The sequence below is a fragment of the Pipistrellus hanaki genome (assembly GCF_964339955.1).
Source record: "Pipistrellus hanaki genome assembly, chromosome: 2".
NCBI lineage: Eukaryota > Metazoa > Chordata > Mammalia > Chiroptera > Vespertilionidae > Pipistrellus > Pipistrellus hanaki.
This window is the reverse complement of record NC_140504.1, coordinates 159,001,111-159,020,250: the sequence shown is the minus strand read 5'-3', so window position 1 is coordinate 159,020,250 and position 19,140 is coordinate 159,001,111. Positions and strand designations below refer to the sequence as shown.

Genomic DNA, 19,140 nt, shown 5'->3' with positions numbered 1-19,140 from the left:
CCAACAAGCAGTTTTGTGGGAAAGCTTCAGAGCATTAAAATTTAGGAAGGAATACGAGGAGATAAGAAGATGTGTATCATCAATTCCAAATTTTGTATTTAACACAATGAAAGTCAGTCTTTCGATGATGACCCATTATTTCACCTAATCACAACTTTTCAAAAGCAAGAAGTAAAATTTCTTAGATTCTTTCAATTACCATTTATATTCAGTGGGCCCTGATATTATGCTAAGTGAAATAAGTCAGTGAGAGAAAGACAAATACCATACAATTTCACTTATATGTGAAATCTAAAGAACAACATAAACAAACGAACAAAACAGAAACAGACTCATAGGAACAGAAACAGCTGATCATTGGCCAGAGGGGAGTGGGGTTGGGGGACTGGGTAAAAGGTGAAGGGATTGAGAAATGCAGATTGGTGGTTACAGAATAGTCACAGGGATGCAGAATTCAGCAGAGGGAATATTATCAATGATATTGTAAGAACTGTGTATGGTGCCAGATGTACAATTTTAATGTAGTCTTATTAAACAGATGCTTTATATATCCCAATCTAGATCTTTCTTACTCTTCTGTCCTACCCTATAAACTATATAACTTTTGAAGAATAAATAAAATCTGTGGGGTTTTTTCAATTCATCACTCTCCTTTCCAATTTAACTATTAGTCCCCTCTTACCTCTGTCACACCCCCTTCCAACCGCCCCCCCTCCCCCGCCACCCGTTAATGCAACTGTCCAGAACCACACAAGGGCACGTGGTAAGAAATGCAGACTTTTTCTATCAATAGTCAGAGTGTCTCATGTTCTCTTGTATTTTCCCTGATAACTTTAAGAGAGATCAGAGAGTAGTCAAACAAAAGGAAAGAAATAATGGAGAGTTTTTCATATAAAAAGACTCGTGGCCCAAAAACAGATCATTGGCAGTGAGTTCAGCATTTATTTGAGTCTATTAACAGTATATTTATTTTATGTACAATAGTTCATCGAGCACCCAGAAAGTATATAAGAATTCAGGCTACTTTTATGGAATAAAAACTTTACGGGGTCTTTTCCTTCCTTTTGAGTATGAATGAAGGGAAATTTCCCATTTGACTTTTGTAATGTTCCAAGATCAAAGGGGTTTATGCTGAAAATTAAGCTCTGTAAAAGCCATGTGTAGTATGAGTTCAGTCTGATTCTCCCCATCCAGTGACCTTGGGCGTTTGACCACCACACTGAAAATCTGCGTAACATAGGGCATTACCGGGAGCTTGCATGAGTTTCTCCCTGCATTACTTTCACAAAATGGCTCTTGGTGTCATCTTAGCAGTGTTATTGGGATCACCTCAAGCCACTGACCCAGCAAGTTTCTTTAAAACCACTTCCTTGGAACAGTTCAGAGGAACAAATTCTTGGCAGTGTAAATGCTCCCTGGGCCTGGAAATTTCATAAGTCATTTACAACAAAGAATGGTCTAAATCCATTACGGTACAGGATCTGAAATGTAAATTGTCTGGATCAAGGAACCGTTCCTGGCTTTTGGGGGCTGCTTCTCTCATTGCTATCATAAAGCATGTTTTCAGAACTGTGTGGCGATAAAATGGAATTATTTAATATTGTGAAGATATTTGGAATCCAGATGGGTCATATGGTTATAGACCTCTTATTTTCTTTTGCTGCTTCACTAGTCAAGAACTTGTTTTGCTTAGTGGTTAGATCCAAAGGGTCTGGGGTTCGATTCCCAGTCTAGGGCACATACCTCTGTTGCAGTGCCCCAGCCCCAGGGGGGGCTTGTGTGGGAGGCAACCAATTGATATGTCTCTCTCAAGTCCATGCTTTTTTTCTCTTTCTCTCTCCTGTTCTTCCCTCCCTTCCACTCTCTTTCTCTATAAATCAATGGGAAAAAAATATCCTTGGGTGAGGATTAAAAAAAAAAAAAATGTGTAGAAACCTTCTTTTTTTAAGGAGTAGATTTGGTTGGAATTTTTTCCTGTCTTATTATATTTTTGCAAGGAATATTTTATTTCTTTATTTACTTAATGTCGGTGTAATTCTAATTCTGAGGCTCCATACTTCTGAACTAAAGCATAATTCAAGCCTGACCCCCCTTGACCATTGCCTGTGGGTTCTTGAACCTTGTGTGTGTTCGGGGGGATTGGGAAGCAGTGAATGGGAGGGCACCAGGCAGTGCAAGGCTCCAGATTTCGCTTCTCGTGGAACCCACAGATCTCTCTAGTCTCCTCTCAAAAGCTCTTTTCTTCTCCCAGCGGTCTTCTAAGACACCTAGCATAATCCATTCATCAACATCTTTTCAGTCAGTTTTATGAACAACAGAAAGAACCAAGGACTTCTGGTGGATGCCGTTTTCAGCTCCACAAAAAATACCCAAGGCAAGAAATTTCAAAGCTTACCTACTTGTTCGAGATGAAGGAGAAAAATTGTGTGAATAAACTCCATTGAATATTTTTAAAATAGTTTCCCCAAAATATATAAGTTTTGGCTGTATAGATGTAAATTGTCTGGAGGGATCCTGATGAAACCATTGGTAGTGGTTGTCTCTGGGAGTGTCACCGAGGGCCTGGTGTGGAAGGCATTCTCCTTCATGTTTTGTTTTCTGTTTTGTTTTCTGTTTTGTTCTCCTTCAGTGTTTTCTGTGATATTTCTTGAGTCCTTTGTGGTACATGTTATTTTTTTAAAATATATTTTATTGATTTTTTACAGAGAGGAAGAGAGAGGTAAAGAGAGCTAGAAACATCGATGAGAGAGAAACATTGACCAGCTGCCTCTTGCACACCCCGTACTGGGGATGTGCCCTCAACCACCATACATGCCACCGGAATTGAACCTGGGACCCTTCAGTCCGCAGACCGACGCTCTACCACTGAGCCAAACCGGTTTTGGCTACATGTTATTTTTATGGTGATAAAAAATTTAAGACGATTAATTTGAAAAGATACAAATTATTTTTTAAATTCATTAACAATGAAACCCTTTCCTCAATCAGAGCTTACCTCCTTAGATACTGTCTTCATTTTATGGCTCAGAATTCCTGACTCAAAGTTGAGGAGTTAATTTGCCCAAAATTTCAGTGGCAGAGTCAGGATTCGAACCTTTAAATGTCTTACACTTAAGGGCACGAATGCTCTTTCACCTACTCCATGCTCTCTCCAGGGCCAGTTCATTTCACTAAGTTCTTTTCTTTAATTGCTCAAGTAATAAGGCCTGACAACCCCCATTCATTAGGCCACACATCTATGCCAAATCCTTGAATACCAATAAATACCTGAAACCATGTTTCAAAATATACCATAAAATGTAAATAAGAATGACACATAGTTCACCTCAAGTTCATACACAGCAGCAATGTTCAGAGTTTATAGTAAAACACATGGGGGAAGTTTAACTTGAAATATTAGGCAAATCCAGGCCTAAAGGAATAAAATAATAAGCTTAGGAAAAATTAATTATACCTCTGCATATGTCATAACTCTGTATTTTGTTTATCTTTAGGTCAAATAAAATAACACATTATTAGCAAATAGCAAGTATGGATAGCTGCCTATGGGTTGGTGGTTTGTTTAAGGAAGCATTTGTGGTTGTTGAAAATTAATAAGAATTTATTTTTTATAGGATGCTATAGTTATACATGAAGTCTATGAGGAAGGAGCAGCAGCCAGAGATGGAAGACTTTGGGCTGGTGACCAGATATTAGAGGTATATGACTATGAATTTTATTTTGTAACAATACATATGGTTTCTTTACTAACCTTAACCCACAAAATCAAATTTATATATTTGCTATCTTCTACTCCACTATATCCTCAATTATTTCTCTCCCATTTAAGAAAACATGTACTTATTTTTTTTCCTGTTTTTAATGCACACTGAATAAGTATCGTTACAATTATGGCAGATTATAAATCTAAATCTGTCTGTGAAAACATTTTTTAATTCAAGGGAAAAGTACTATTTATGATTCTATTATCTTAATGTCAAATGAGACAATGTCGTATTACAATTAAAGTTGGGGTTTTTTGCCTTCTCTATTTATACCTTCCTAAATTCTCTCCTAAAAGGGCATATTCATAAACATGCACACCTGACATTTTAAAGACTTTGCTGTAGCTTTAAGTAATATTTTCTTATTCCTAATAAATCTTTAAGTCGGAGGGAGGACCATGCCTTGCCACATTTGTTTTCTAGTTGGTGAAAATGTAGAATCTTTTCCCTTTAGGTGGTATATGGTACTTATTAAAAACTGAAATGCTTAACTTGCCTCTTTCAAATGGACTCTCATTTAGCAAAGGCGTTAAAGCCTTTTAAAAAGTGCCAAGGCAGGCAGTGTCTGAAAAGGGGAACGGATGAATGGAAGTCAATGCCAGGCGTTCTGGTAGGTGGAACTAAAGAGCTTTTTCAATGGTGTGAGACCTTTAGGCAACATTTATTTCTTCCATTGGATGAATTTAATTGAATAGTTAACATTTTATGGCGGCATGTGCATTTTTGCTTTGCAACTTTAATATATGACATTATGAATGACATCATAGCATTTTATTTTTCCCTTTGGTGGTTCAAGTCTGCCTCCCAAGATGAAACCAGAGATATAATTAAGGGCAAAAATATATAGGCAAGAAGGAGTTAAAAGAGGCCAGGCTGACTGCAAATTAAATTCAGAGCAAGTTATAGGATTTCTCTACAGGCCTTTACTGTGCTTTATCATTGGATTAGGACGTATTCCCAGTACATTCATTTAAGGTACAAGTGTATGAGGTTAGAAAAATAAGTGAGGCCTCTTTGGGAATTGGCTTAACTGTGTTAGCATACAACACCATTTTGTAATGGTCAGGAGTTGGGGGTGGGTTTTTCTGTTTGTTTGTTTTTTCCCCCTGGATTTTCTAATTAACAGGTTGTACCATAATTAGTTTTATAATTGAATAAATTGAATATTCAAAAGAGTACAGATGCATACATGCCTTATATGATTGTAAGCCCGCAGATTATTCTATAATGGCTTATATAGGCATTATCCTGATTATGGCAATGGTAGCATAGGTATAAATTCATATAAATTCACACTATAAATTGTATACTTTAAATATGTATTGTTTATTTTACAACAGTTATACCTCAATAAAAAATTTTAACCAGATCTATTGTATTGAATAGACCCTCAGCTATAGCTGCTCTCTTCTATTCACATACAGGTGAACACTCAAGACAGGTTGGCCTGAAAAAAGCAAAATTAAGTAAAAGGAGAATTTATGAGGTCAAATAAACTATTTCCTGGCATCTAGCCAAACTATTGTAACCAATATGGATGAGTGGTCTACACTTTTCATTAAAGATGGCCAGGATAGGATCTAGTCCACAACAGTACATCATACATTTCGTTAAGAAAGATACCTCTTGCCAAGACCAGTTTGGCTCAATGGATAGAGGATCGGCTTGGGGACTGAAAGGTCCCGGGTTCGATTCCGGTCAAGGGCATGTACCTTGGTTGCAGGCATATCCCCAGTAGGGGGTGTGCAAGAGGCAACTGATCGATGTCTATCTCTCATCGATATTTCTAACTCTCTATCTCTCTCCCTTCCTCTCTGTACAAAATCAATAAAATAAAAAGAAAAGAAAAAGAAAGATAGCTCTTGTCCAGCCAGCGTGGCTCAATGGGTGAGCACAGACCTATGAACCATGAGGTCACTGTTTGATTTTTGGTCCAGGCACATGCCCAGGTTTCAGGCTTGCTCCCCAGTTGTGGGGTTGCAGGAGATGGCTGATCAATGATTCTCATCATTGATGTTTCTCTCTCTCTTCCTCTCCCTTCCTCTATGAAATCAATAAAATTATATTTTTTAAAATAAAGAAAGCTAGCTCTCAGTTTGGTCAAGTAACATGTTTCCCTTCGTTTAGCTGTAGAACCCACTTTTGAATTTGTACTGATTGCAGCTGCTGTGTGCAGACGCACAGTAATGCATGATCAGGTTGGGCTGCAGGTTGCTGGAAGAAGACAGGCAGCTTTGTTGTGCTATATTTTGAGACGCTGGCCTATCATGGTTTTCATACTATCCTCATGTTAAACATAGGATATGCCAGATTTTGCTTACAAAGATATAGTCAAATAATATTTTTGCATGGCAAGATTTAGGATTCTATGATTAGCATGGACCATCTTCTTTCTGGTTGTCATTTCTTCTTTTTACTTTACCTCTTCTTCCACTATTCTCTGCTATTTGTGCAAGTGAGAGCAGAAAGAGTAGAGAGCTAACGCCTGGTTTTCCCTGTGGAATAAAATAATGAGGATTATTCTTCCCTTCTAAAGCAATGGTCCACCCACCTTCCCACCTTCCCATCCTACCCATGGGATGTGATACATTGATTGACAACTGGGGCTTCTGATGGCCCTTCCTCTCAAATAGGGAGCCCTGACATACCACCCCTATCCCTCTCCAAGCAATGCTCTGAATAATGCATATAGGGCTTCCGTAAGGCACTTAAGGTAATACATCATTCCACAATATTCCAGCCACATAGCAATATTTCTCTTATGAATAGTGTGCATTTAGTGGTGTCTCTTGATAAGCAGAGGAGGAAATGAAAACTGAACTTGGAGCAAATCACTTTGATTTGAGCAGACATCTCAAAGCTGGAATTTAGTGTAAATTGCTTTTGTAGTAGTAGAGTTTAATGACAATGCTTTTAATTAAAAGTTTAATTGCTAGGGTCCTTCGAAAGGCATTTTAGAGGCCTTAAAGAATTCTTCAATACATGGAGGTGATTTTTTTTTTTTAACTGAGTAGCAGAAGTGGTCTTGTGTGCCATCTATTGGAACACACGGAAATAATCAGCTCGGCCACATTTTCTAGAGCCATTGCTTTCCCCTTTGTTCTTTAGGTTTGTTTCAACAATGAGAATGCATTTATGGGCCTAAAATAACAGGAATGCATCCATGGGGCTAAACTAACAGGTGCTGAGAGGAAACAGCTCTGATTGCCTTACCTCAATTCCTTGTAAAATGTCAGCTTCTAACGTATCGAGCTTATCTAGCCCTGTGCTGAACGCTCTGCAGGATTTGTTTCATTTAATCCTCACAACATTGAGCAAATATTAGAATTGTTATTATCTCCAATTCATAGATAACACTGCTGAGTAATTTACATAAGGTTCCACATAATAAGTTGGAATCAGCACTCAAACTGAAGTCCAGCTATATCCAAAACCCATGCTTAGCCACTATCAATCTGGGTAGAGTTCATCTAAGTACCAGATATACCAGGAAAGAAATAGTAACTTGAAACTTAGGCTTTTAAACATTTTCTTGGCTGACAGAATCAGCTTAAAGTAACAGCTCAAAATTCACCTTTTCTGAAAGGGGCATATTTCTCTTTTCTCCCTTTTTTGTCACCATTCTTTCTGACAAGAGTCCTTAGTCTTTGGAATGTTAGAATTGGAAAAAGTCTCAGACCAGCCCCTCACTGCACAAATAAAGGAATAGAGGTCCACAGGTAGATGTGACCTGCCCAGGTTACACAGGGATGGACCAGATTACAGCCGTCGCCAACTGGTGGGCTGCGGACCACTGGTGGTCCCTGAGGTCCGAAAGGTTGGCGACCACTGATTTAAGAAACATTTGGAGCAATGGTCACCAACTGGTGGTCCGCAGACCACTGGTAGTCCATGAGTCCCAAAAGGTTGGCGACCTCTGGACCAGAACACGGTGGAACCAACATCGTGAGGTAACTCTTCCATTTTGCCATCCTCCTGGCCATGTGTGGCCTGGGTCCATCCTTCCCTGTGTTTCGCTCTTCCTTAGCTGGGACCTTGAGGGAGAGGCCATGACTCCCTTCCTTTGAATCCTGAGCTATTCTGCTTTTCAATTCCTCCCTTGTGTCAAATTCACTAACCAACATCAGAGTAAATTTTGAGGCAGTATTGGTATATAAACTAAAGATAGTCCAGAAAGATAGTTCGTTTCAAATTTTGGCTCCTCCACCTGCTCACTCTGCAAGCTTGGTCAAGTCGCTTAACCTCTCCATGCCTCAGTTTCCTCATCTGTAATATGGTAATGTTTATTTCAGAAAGTTAGTATAAGGATTAAAAAGAGTAAGTATTCATGAAGGGCTAATATACAAGTATCACATAAGTATTTGTTAAGTAAAAAATAAGTTAGCGGTGATCTCCATTTAGAGGACAAGGAAACAGAGGTTCCATAACTTTTGCCAGAAGTAGGCTTACTCAGCACTATTTGCTGTCTCCCTTGTGGTCATATCTGTGCTCACTCAGATCCAGATTCAAATGAATGGACTTCAGCAGGTCTTAGACGCTGTTGAAAATACTAGTCCCTCGTTTCCTCCAGCCTGTTCTAAAGTACATGTGACTCAGCAGTTAAAAGTGAGAAAGTCGAATTCAGTAAGGAAACTGAGTCTAAAAGCGCTGACCGCTTTGGCTGGTGTGGCCTCAGTTGGTTAAGTATCGATCCATACACTGAAAGGCACTGAACGATCCCTGGGTTTGATTCCCAGTCAGGGCACATACCCTCCTTTCCTTTCTCACTCTAAAAAATAAAAAAAATAAAAAATCAATAAAAGCATATGATTTAAAAAAAAAATGCTGACCAAACACTAATATTTATTTATATTTATTTTCCCTTTGACCTTAGTTAAATGAGTCCGTTCAAAAAAAAAAAAAGTTCATTCTCTCTCTCTCTCTCTCTCTCTCTCTCTCTCTCTCTCTCTCTCTCTCTCTCTCTCCCATGGTAAAGTTCACAGCTATGCAAAATTGCATGATCATGTATACTAACCCACCCTCCAGGCTTATTTTGGGTTGGGGGAGTATATATAACCCACCTCCTTTATATTTGAAGCAGCTATGACTGCTACTGATGTGCTTTAAGAATGGATAGAAATTTCTAGTGTTTTTTCACTGGTTGAATCAAGGTGCTCCAGCAGACAGAGCAGGGTGAAAGGCCTCTGTTGTCACCAGCTCATCTTGGATGCCCGTTGTTCCAGGTTAATGGGGTTGACCTGAGGAACGCCAGCCATGAAGAAGCCATCACAGCCCTGAGGCACACCCCCCAGAAGGTGCGGCTGGTGGTGTATAGAGATGAGACACACTACAGGGACGAGGAGAACTTGGAGTTTTTCCATGTGGATCTGCAGAAGAAGGCTGGCAGAGGACTGGGCCTGAGCATCGTTGGGAAACGGTAAAAAAAAAAAAAAAAAAAAAAAAAGCTATCCAGGTCAGGAATGATTGGCTTCTTTCCTTCAGAGTTCTAGGGACTAATGCCTATCAACACTGAAAGACACCCCTGGTCAGTTTGGCTCAGTGGATAAAGTGTCGGCCTGTGGACTCAAGGGTCCCAGGTTCAATTCCAATCAAGGGTATATGCACGGACTTGATCCCCAGTAGAGGGCGTGCAGGAGGCAGGCAATCAATGATTCACTCTGAGTATTGATGTTTCTATCTCTCTCTTCCTCTCCCTTTTTCTCTGAAATGTTTCTATCTCTCCCTTCTCCCTTCAATTAAAAAAAAATACTGAAAGATAAAACCTAGTATAAACTGATATGATTTCTAAAATTAACATATTTATGAATACTTGAACAATGTAGGTCATATTTCTGAGCAAGATCTTACTGCCAAAAAATGTCATAGCAAGGAGAAAATTCTAACCTCAATCAACCAGCCTGTCAGGCTTACGCCCTTATCAAGTATGAACAGTTAGCATGTTTCTTTCAATTTATAGTCACTTAGATCTCAAGCTTGCAGGGGTTAATTAAAACAATGATACCCAAGAAGCAGCTAATATCAAGAGAGAAATTCATGCAATCTTGGGTTAAGAAAATTACTCTGCCATGTTAATTTCATACTATGTTACTAACACTAGTTGAGGGGTTACTAAAACTAGCTGAGCAGACATATTGAGGGACACAAATTCTTCATGACAATAGTTAAGAAAGATGTCCCCAATAGCTTACACCAGAAGTATAGTATATATAATGTCACATGCCCTCATAGACCTTTGATGACTCGCCTCGTGCTTTTTTCCAACAGGCTAAGCTACTATTAAAATAAAAATATTAACTACTGCTGAAACCGGTTTGGCTCAGTGGATAGAGTGTCAGCCTGTGGACTGAAAGGTCCCGGGTTTGGTTCTGATCAAGGGCATGTACCTTGGTTGCGGGCACATCCCCAGTAGGGGGTGTGCAGGAGGCAGCTAATCGATGTTTCTCTCTCAGCGATGTTTCTAACTCTCTATCCCTCCCCCTTCCTCTCTGTTAAAAATCAATAAAAATATGTATATTAAAAAATATATATTGCCGGGACCGGTTTGGCTCAATGGATAGAGCGTCGGCTTGGGGACTGAGGGGACCCGGGTTCGATTCCGGTCAAGGGCATGCACCTTGGTTGTGGGCATATCCCCAGTGGGGGGTGTGCAAGAGGCAACTGATCGATGACTCTCTCTCATCGATGTTTCTGGCTCTCTATCTCTCTCCCTTTCTCTCTGTACAAAATCAATAAAATATATTTTAAAAAAAAAAAAATATATATATATATATATATATATATATATATATATATATATATATATATATATATAAACTACTATTTTTGGGAACTGATTTTGTGCCAGGTACTGTGTTTTAATAATCACATTTTTTACTTCAGAACCATTAAGACTATCGCTCTAAAAATGCATTACAGAACAAAACAAAACAGAAGCTGAGATTTGTATATCTAAACAAAATGAGTGCACTTGTGGGTGCAGAACAACTAGAATCCATATTGAAGTTTGCTTTCTTGTTGTGACATGTACATGGACTTGGGAAGTTCCACTAAGAGTAATGTTTTTAAGTTATTGTCTCATAGCAAATTGATGAAATAATTGTCATACAACACCAGTATTTCAGATTGAATTTTTAAAGGAACACTTACATTCCTTAGCACAAAAAGTTCCATTGGAAAGGCTCAGATATATAAGCTCTCAAAATTCATAATTCTTTGACTAGCAATTCCACAACTAGGAATTTATCCTACTTATATGCTTGTAGTTATGTTATTTGTTGCACCTTGTTTGCAACAGCTAAAGAATGATAATGATCTATGTATATATCCATAGTGTACTGATAAGTGAAATTAAGGAACATTCATAGAATAATATGCAGTCATAAAATCCAATGAGGAAACACAAAGTGCCAATAAAGATCAATTGCCAAGGTGTATTCAGGAAAAAAAAAAAAAAGCAAATTTAAAGAAAACAAAACTGTAGGTAAAAAGAATGTATGTGCGAGTCTCCGGGAGATACCCAGGAAATGGTAGCATTGGTTCCCTATAAGAAGGGTACTTAGTGACTAGGGAATAGAGGTGAGAGGGAAACTTTTTAAGGTCAGCCCTTTTTAACTTCTTGAATTTTGAGACATCTACTTATTTATTCATCAAATAAATATAAATAAAACCTTGAAATATATTGTCTAGAAAGGCATGTATGAGAGTTTAGAAATAGATTGGATGCTAATAATTGCACTGATCTCTCTAAGGAAATAACATTTTAAGAATACTTAACTCTACTTTTTTAAGTTAATTTCCATTTCATTTCACTGAAATTATCCTCTTGCAGAAATTATGCCCTTGAGCCTATAATAAAAGTGAACATTACAATAGGCAGCACAAATAGACATAATCTGTTTAAAGGGTGAGCACTCTGAGGTTTATCACTGGATATGATGGCTTTGTAGGGCCCTTCTTCCGAGCTTTAGGACTTAGTGAATCAATATAGAATGTTAGTAATCTCAAATTTAATAAAGGAATATTCAGATGTGCAAATACCCACTGCTTTATGGTATTCACAGAAATGGAAACGGAGTGTTTATTTCTGACATCGTGAAAGGTGGAGCCGCAGACCTCGATGGAAGATTGATTCAGGGAGATCAGATCTTATCTGTGAATGGGGAAGACATGAGAAATGCCTCACAGGAGACAGTGGCCACCATCCTCAAGGTGAGTCCCTGGGCTGCTTCCTGCCTAGCTCACAACTGAAGTCCAGTGGAAGCTGGACTAATCTAGCGTGGTTATCACATGGGTTGAATATTATGGTGATTTTCCTTTTTACTAGCTATTTAAATTCTGATTACTTTAACCAACCAGGAATAGCTTTAAAAGAAAACTGAGGAAGGGAGGAAGGAAGGGACGGAGGGAGAGAGGGAGAGAGGGAGGGAGGGAGGGAGGGAGGGAGGGAGGGAGGGAGAAAGGGGAGGGGAGGGGAGGGGAGGGGAAGGGGAGGGGAAGGGGAGGGGAAGGGAGGGGGAGGGGAAGAGAAGGGAAGGGAGGGGAAGGGAAGGGAAGGGAAGGGAAGGGAAGGGAAGGGAAGGGAAGGGAAGGGAAGGGAAAGGAAGGGAAGGGAGAGAGGGTTAGAGGGAGGGAGGGGGAGGAAGGAAGGGAGGGAAGGAGGGAAGGTTAGAGGGAGGGAGGGAGGGAGGGAGGGAGGGAGGGAGGGAGGGAGGGAGAGAGGGAGGGAGGGAAGTAGTCTACTGTCCATTATCTCTCAAGAGGATTTGTATTTGTGGATTACCTCCACCTTTGTTTTCTCTGTCTTCCTTTTCACCCCTTTGCCTAGTTATTTCATTGCTCACAGACCCTTTTGTTACAAGAGAAGAGAGGCACATTGAAGTGTAACCCTTTTAGCACATTTAAAGAAGTCATGAAAGTCTGAGAGGAATACCAATGAGTTGATAAACTTTTGTTATTTGGTGTGATTCTTTTGATTACTGAATTTCCTTTTTTCCTATTGCCTTCATCACCCACTTACAGGTGTTGGTTGCAGAGATGCGTGGAGGCTCTGCCGTGATAATTTAGTACAGAAATGCTACTGGTTTTCACTTCTGTCCTTTTCTTGTGTCCCCAAGTGTGCGCAGGGGCTGGTGCAGCTGGAGATTGGAAGACTCCGAGCTGGTTCCTGGGCCGCCTCGAGGAAGACATCACAGAACAGCCAGGTGGTTGATGGCTTCCCGTCAGACGGACACACTCACCTGTCCCCCTTGAGAGAAGGCTTCCCATTTCATAGTGGGGAAGTACCGTGTCATGTGCAGTATTACAATAATATGTAGTACACAGCATATTCGCAATACCAAGTTCAGTGCATTTGTATGTGCTTGAAGTAAAAAATGATAGGTGGGGTGGAAATTCATTAGATTTTTCTTCCTATTAGTGCGTGCAAATGTTTTCTTAGGTCTACTTTTCTCCCCCACTATTCGTTCTGTATTGCCTATGCACGCATGTAACACAGCTGTTTATTTAAAAAAAAAAGAAGAAGCAACATCTGGTGGCAATTTGACCCTCATTAGCACAACATTGTTCTATTCATTCAATTAAATATTGCTATAAAGTTAACTTGTGAATAGCCACTCACACATGCTGAGGGCAATTAATGGCATATTCCTAAGAGACTGAAATGTGAGGGTTTCTCCTGTGGGAAGGAGGCCTTAATGGGTGACATTTTGTGGGTTAGCAAACATCCTCTGTTTATTGACAAGACTGATGTAAGTGCCACTTTTTTTTAAAAACGAAGTATATTTCATTGTGGTTGTTTTTTGTGTTGTTTTGTTGGTGTTTTTTTTTTCATTTTAATGGCTGAAAAAAAATTAAGATGGCAGATTATTTTTTAGTCCCTTTGGCATATAATAAAACTATAGAAACTTACATGTTACCCCCAAGTCCCCTTAGTGGGTTATAGATAGGCCTTTGTTTTAAGGTTAAAAGCATGACTTCTGGTCCCCTCCCTGGTTGCTTTAGACTTAAAGCTTGTCCAAGACCTTTGTTCAGAAGACTTGGATTTTGTGATTAGCACACAGGTGCTTCCGGAATGCTGTTAGCTGTCTCCTTTGCCTCACTGGTGTTAGAAAATGGGTGAAGAAAAATACTGTTGTTCAGAGAGTATCACAGACTAGCTGGCTTGTCTAAAAGAATCCTCCAAGCAGTCAAACCCAATAACATCATGTTAAGTTTAGAACTTTTTTTTTTTTTTTTCCTGGCCTAGCAAATACCATGTGTCCTAAAAGACACAGTGCTGCAGTGGGATTCCAGGAGTGAATGGCTGGTGATGGTTCTGGCCTGATTTGTATCAACAGTGGGAACTTGAGATGCAAAAAGTAGTTGTCTCAGCTCTTCATAATGAAAGATTCATTTGTTGAGTGATTTCTTTAAAGCCTCATTATACAAAGGGTTAGGATGCAGAATGAACAATACCGGAGATGAAAAATGTTTCTTTCTGGGGTGTACATGAGAGCTACAAAGAGGGTCCCTCGGGTCTCACTCCGAAAGGAGTTTCTTAGGCTGGAAAGAGGGAGAAGGCATCCCAGATAGAAGGAGTAGCATATGCAAAGGCACAAAGGGTATAAGGAATTCCAGTTTTAAGAAAAGTTTGGACTAACGGGTGAGGTGGTAGGTAGAACTGAGTTTCTGTCGGTGAGGAATGTGTATGAGTGTTTTAGTGATTGATAAGGTTCACACTCAGGTTAACTACAGAACAAGCAAATTTAGAAGCTCTATCATTAAATGGCAACCACCATTACCATTTATCTGGTCTATAAATGTGAGCTGTCATAGTTTGGAAACCTGGAACAACGTATCAAATACTTCTATCTAACCTTCTTGCACAGAGTTTTCTTTCAATGGGTAGAAGTTTAATTCAGTCTTAAGAAGAAAAAAAACAACAGTAAATGTAGTTTATCCTTACTTTGTCCTTAAAATTATGACTGAGATTATGTGAGAGTTTGCACTGGTATTTGGCTAATTGGAAGAAGGCTTGACTGTGAAAAGGAAGCATCCTTCATCATAAGTACAAGACCAGCCCATGATCCAGATGGAGAAAAAGAAGATCCCAAACATTTTTATCTGTAGGTCCAGGACCCTCTAGGTCTAGGAGAACAGATTTCTTTCTGGGCAGTTATAAGGTAGGATGATAGAGACCTTGGTTTGAGGGCCAAGGAGAATTTTAGCTTGTTAACTTGGCCTAGAGAAAGTGAGTTCATTAAGAGAGATCTAGCCTTAGGACCACCAAGCCACTTTTTTAAAAAATGTCTTTTTCGCCCTGGACTTGTGGCTCAGTTGGTTGGAACATCATCACATACCCCTGCAAGGACTGCAGTTTCATTCCCAGTCAGGGCACACACCCAGGTTTTCAGGTTCAATCCCTGGTTGGGGTGCATATGGAAGGAAATCAATTGATGTTTCTCTCTCCCTCTCTCAGGTGAGGGTTAAAAAATAAGATGAAATAAAATAAACTGTCTTTTCCCACAAACCAGAAAAGAGTATCTACTCTGTGGAAGAAAGTGTGTAATGGAAAAGAGAAATATTTTCCTCGGATACCCGAGGGAACACTGCCAGGAAAAGTCCATATTTATAAAGGCCTTAGAAAGCACTTTTTTTAGGCAAAAGTTATATGTTGTACTTACTCAATTCTAAGTATTATCTATTACCATTGATTTAAATCATATCTTTTCAGGAAAATATAAAAATACTCCTTTATATACACTAGTATTCATTGTGAAGTATGCTAATGTCTATAATTTATTTTGAAATGAACTTTTTTAAAAAAAAGACAAATTGAGTGATGAATAGGTGAATGGATATGGGGAAAGGACAATATATCAAAACTAGAAGCCCAGTGCACAAAAATTCATGCACTTGAGGGTCCCTCAGCCCGGCCTGCGCCCTCCTGTAGTCCGGGACCCCTCAGGGGATATTCACTTGCTGGCTGAGGCCCGTTCCCCAGGAAATCGGGCCTAAGCTGGTAGTCAGACATCCTTCTGGCAGCCGGGAAACGCTCGGAGAGCGGGCCTAAGCTGTTAGTCGGACATCCTTAGTGCTGCTGCAGAGGCAGGTGAGGCTCCCACCACCGCCGCTATGCTGGCCAGCCTTGAGCCAGCTTCTGGCTGAGCAGTGCTTCCCCTGTGGAAGCACACTGACCACGGGGGCAGCCAGGTGGTTCTGCCGTTAGGGTCAATTTGCATATTACCCTTTTATTACATAAGACATTAATTGTGGAATTTAGGTGTGTATATGGATGTCTACTTTTAACTTTTCTTAGATTTGAAGTTCTTCATATTTAAAGAGTGTTAAAACATTAAACAACTTGCATCAGAGAATTAAGAAGTGGTTTAAATTATCATTCATTAGGTGATTTAAAATTTTGATTTGATTTAAATTTTTTAGGCCATTGGGCACAACCTTGATAATCTGAGGGAAAAATTATTTACTTGTTATTGGTGACATTGGGTTCCTCATTGAAAAGGCCCTTCACTGTGTATATAATTTTCATTGAATAGCCACTAGCCATTCATGATTATACATTGTAGAGCTCAAATATTTAGTTAGCTGGCTATGAGGGCAGTAGTAGAGATATAGCAGATTGAGCTGAATTATTCCTGACCTTAGGGAAAATCTTTGAGAAAAACAAATTTAACATATTACTTAAAACAACGTATTCCTAGGATATTTGCTGCTTTCTCCTACAGTTGAGAATTCCATTTGGTCAAATTTCTATTATTCAAGGTTTTATTATGCTGGTTTTAGCAAAATAGATTGTGTCCTTTGGGTGATAAGGGAATCAATGTTGACTCCAGCCCCAACTAACACATCGTGCCATTAACTGATCAAATATAAATACTGCATCGCAGCTTAGGAAAATGTTTTTTATTTTATGTTGAGGAATAAAAGCTTAAATTATATTTTCTTCCTCGTTGATTGAAACATATAGGAAAGCACACATAATGAAGAAAATGTTAGATTGGGTTGTACTAAGGTGGTAAAAGAGTGAGTATGGGTAATTTTTGCTTTTTTTTTTTTAGTCTCCAGAATTTTCAGTTACATGATTATGGTTACTTCAGTAATTGAAACACTAATTAATAAGGTTGAAGTGCATGTTCCAGCACAGCTCACCTCTGATTTTCTTCGCAGGGGAGTCAGCACAGCACACACAGCAGCTTCCACCCTGCTCTGGCTCCTGTCATCTCCAGCCTGCAGAGCCTGGTCGGCACAAAGAAGGCTTCCGATCCACCCCCCAGAAATTCAGGTATTTTGTGAACACGCCTCCAGCAAAACATTCTGTTACCCAATTTTTTTAAATATTAAATTTTTTTTAAAAAAAATTTTTTCACCTTTAACTAAAATATTTTTAAATCTTTGTACTTGGCCACATAAACCCCAAGCTTTCGGAAAGGCCTATTCTAAAGGAAATAAAGCCTTAGAGACTCATTTCTGGACTATGCCTTGAACTTTACACCGATCATATGAAAAGTGGAAAAGCAGAAACCTAAAGTGTTTCCTAAAGTAAAATCATTTACAAAGAGGGGAAAAAAACTGTAAAACTTCTATTTTAGTGGTTTTGTTATTGACTTTAGAGAGAGAAAAAGAGATAGAAACATCAATTGTGAGAAACATTGATTGGTTGCCTCCTACAGGGGATCAAGCCCACAACCAGGACGTATGCCCTAACCAGGAATCGAACCAGAGACCTCTTGGTTCATGGATGGATGCTCAACCACTGAGCCACTCCAGCCTGGCTACAAAAAAAGAAATTTTTAAAAAAATTATTAGTCACTCAAGAAAGGTCAGAGGTACATATGCCAGTGAGGTGGGTTAGGGCAAAGGACTTCTTAATTCTTACCTTGGATAGATGGTTCCTTTAAGTCAGAAAAACATACAGTAAAACACAAATGACTCATTTTCCAAGCCATTTAATCACTATATTTCAGGCAGCTACTGCTACAGTCCATCAGCTTCTGTCAGACCAAATGATTATGGCCACATAGTAGAAGACAGCCCCTGGTCAATGGCTGCCAATTTGGATTTTGAGTAAGGTTATAATGCCTGTTTGTTTCAGTATTCTCTCTTGAAAGGCCTAGAAAATGACACTTTTCATGAGATAATTTTATATCCTACATATATTATCTCTTAATGGTAGGAGTTAATTGTGCCCTAACTGGTCTGACTGATGACTAAAGGGCCCATGTTCAATTTCGGTGAAGGGCATGTACCTTGGTTGCAGGCTCTTCCCCAATCCCAGGCCCTGGTTGGGGCTTGTGCAGGAGGCAACCAACCGATGTGTTTCTCTCACATTGATGTTTCTCTCTGTCTTTCCCTCTCTCTTCCATTCTCCTTAAAAATCAATGGGAAAATATCCTCAGGTAAGCATTAACAAACAAATACAATTAAAATTAAAAATAAAGTTTAAAAAAAGTTAATTTTGTTGCTTCTTTATTGATAGGCACAGATGTGGGACCAAGGACTGTTGAGATAATCAGGGTAAGTCTGTAATTTTGCTGTTTTCCTGGTTTGTGTTGGATTTGCATAAAATGTTCATTTTCCCCTTAATACAATTCGTTGGATTATTAGTGTGCTCCTTTAAGTTACTGAATAAATATATGATCTGTGTAAGACAAACAGACTTAGAAAAATATGGTGAAACACATAACCGACAACTGAATTTTGTGCATGTACTTAAAAGCTTTGCAAAACAAAAAAATGGCATAGTTTTGGTAGATTTTTTTTTTTTAACTTTAAACCAAGACCTTTTCGCCATGCAATAAGTATTTTTTGACAGCATTTGCAGTGATTTTCAATAAGGATATCTCAAGACTTTTTAAAACATTCAATACCTGATTCCTGGTTAGGGCACATGCCTTGGTTATGGGCTTGATCCCCAGGAGGGAGTGTACAGGAGGCAACGAATCAATTTGTCTAATCATCGATGTTTTTATCTCTTTCTTTATATGGCTTTTGTTGTCATTTTGTTATTTTCCCTTTTTCCAAATTTACTGATGTCAAATTGAAGCACCCTAAGCTGTGTATGTTTTCAGATGATCAATGAAAACTGTAGAAGCTTTGCAACCATGCAGGTCCCTTTACCACAACCTTTGTGCCATAGTTGTCACATGCTTACATTTACATAATCTGAGAACCCCACCAAATAATGTGATAATTTTTGCTTTCAACTTTTCTACATATTTTAATAATATAAAGAAAAAATATTGTCCTGGCTAGGTAGCTCTGATAGTAGGTCATCTGGATATGCCAAGGTTATGGATGCAATCTCTGGTCAGGGCACATAACCAATGAATTCATAAACAAATCAGTGTTTCTCTTTCTCCCTCTCCCTTCCTCTCTCTCA

At 39.1% G+C, this 19,140-nt stretch overlaps 1 protein-coding gene and 1 long non-coding RNA gene across 6 annotated transcripts in view; one reads left to right on the top strand and one right to left on the bottom strand.

Moving 5' to 3' along the window:
• LOC311618492 overlaps positions 1–2,816 on the bottom strand; it is a 700,613-nt gene extending 697,797 nt beyond the window's left edge. The window contains exon 1 of the long non-coding RNA XR_014794341.1: positions 2,779–2,816. This is a non-coding gene — a long non-coding RNA (uncharacterized lncRNA). The remainder of the gene's footprint in view (positions 1–2,778) is intronic.
• The window catches only part of PATJ (PATJ crumbs cell polarity complex component), a 762,329-nt gene that overhangs the window by 255,430 nt on the left and 487,759 nt on the right, over positions 1–19,140 (top strand). For all 5 annotated transcript variants that reach the window (XR_014794340.1, XM_084876078.1, XM_084876077.1 and 2 more), the window contains 6 exons: positions 3,615–3,698; positions 8,987–9,180; positions 11,825–11,972; positions 12,878–12,964; positions 16,929–17,043; positions 18,238–18,275. Coding sequence is in view for 4 of the 5 variants with exons in the window: in XM_084876078.1 (XP_084732204.1) it covers positions 3,615–3,698; positions 8,987–9,180; positions 11,825–11,972; positions 12,878–12,964; positions 16,929–17,043; positions 18,238–18,275 (666 nt within the window). In the remaining variant the exon portion in view is untranslated. The remainder of the gene's footprint in view (positions 1–3,614; positions 3,699–8,986; positions 9,181–11,824; positions 11,973–12,877; positions 12,965–16,928; positions 17,044–18,237; positions 18,276–19,140) is intronic.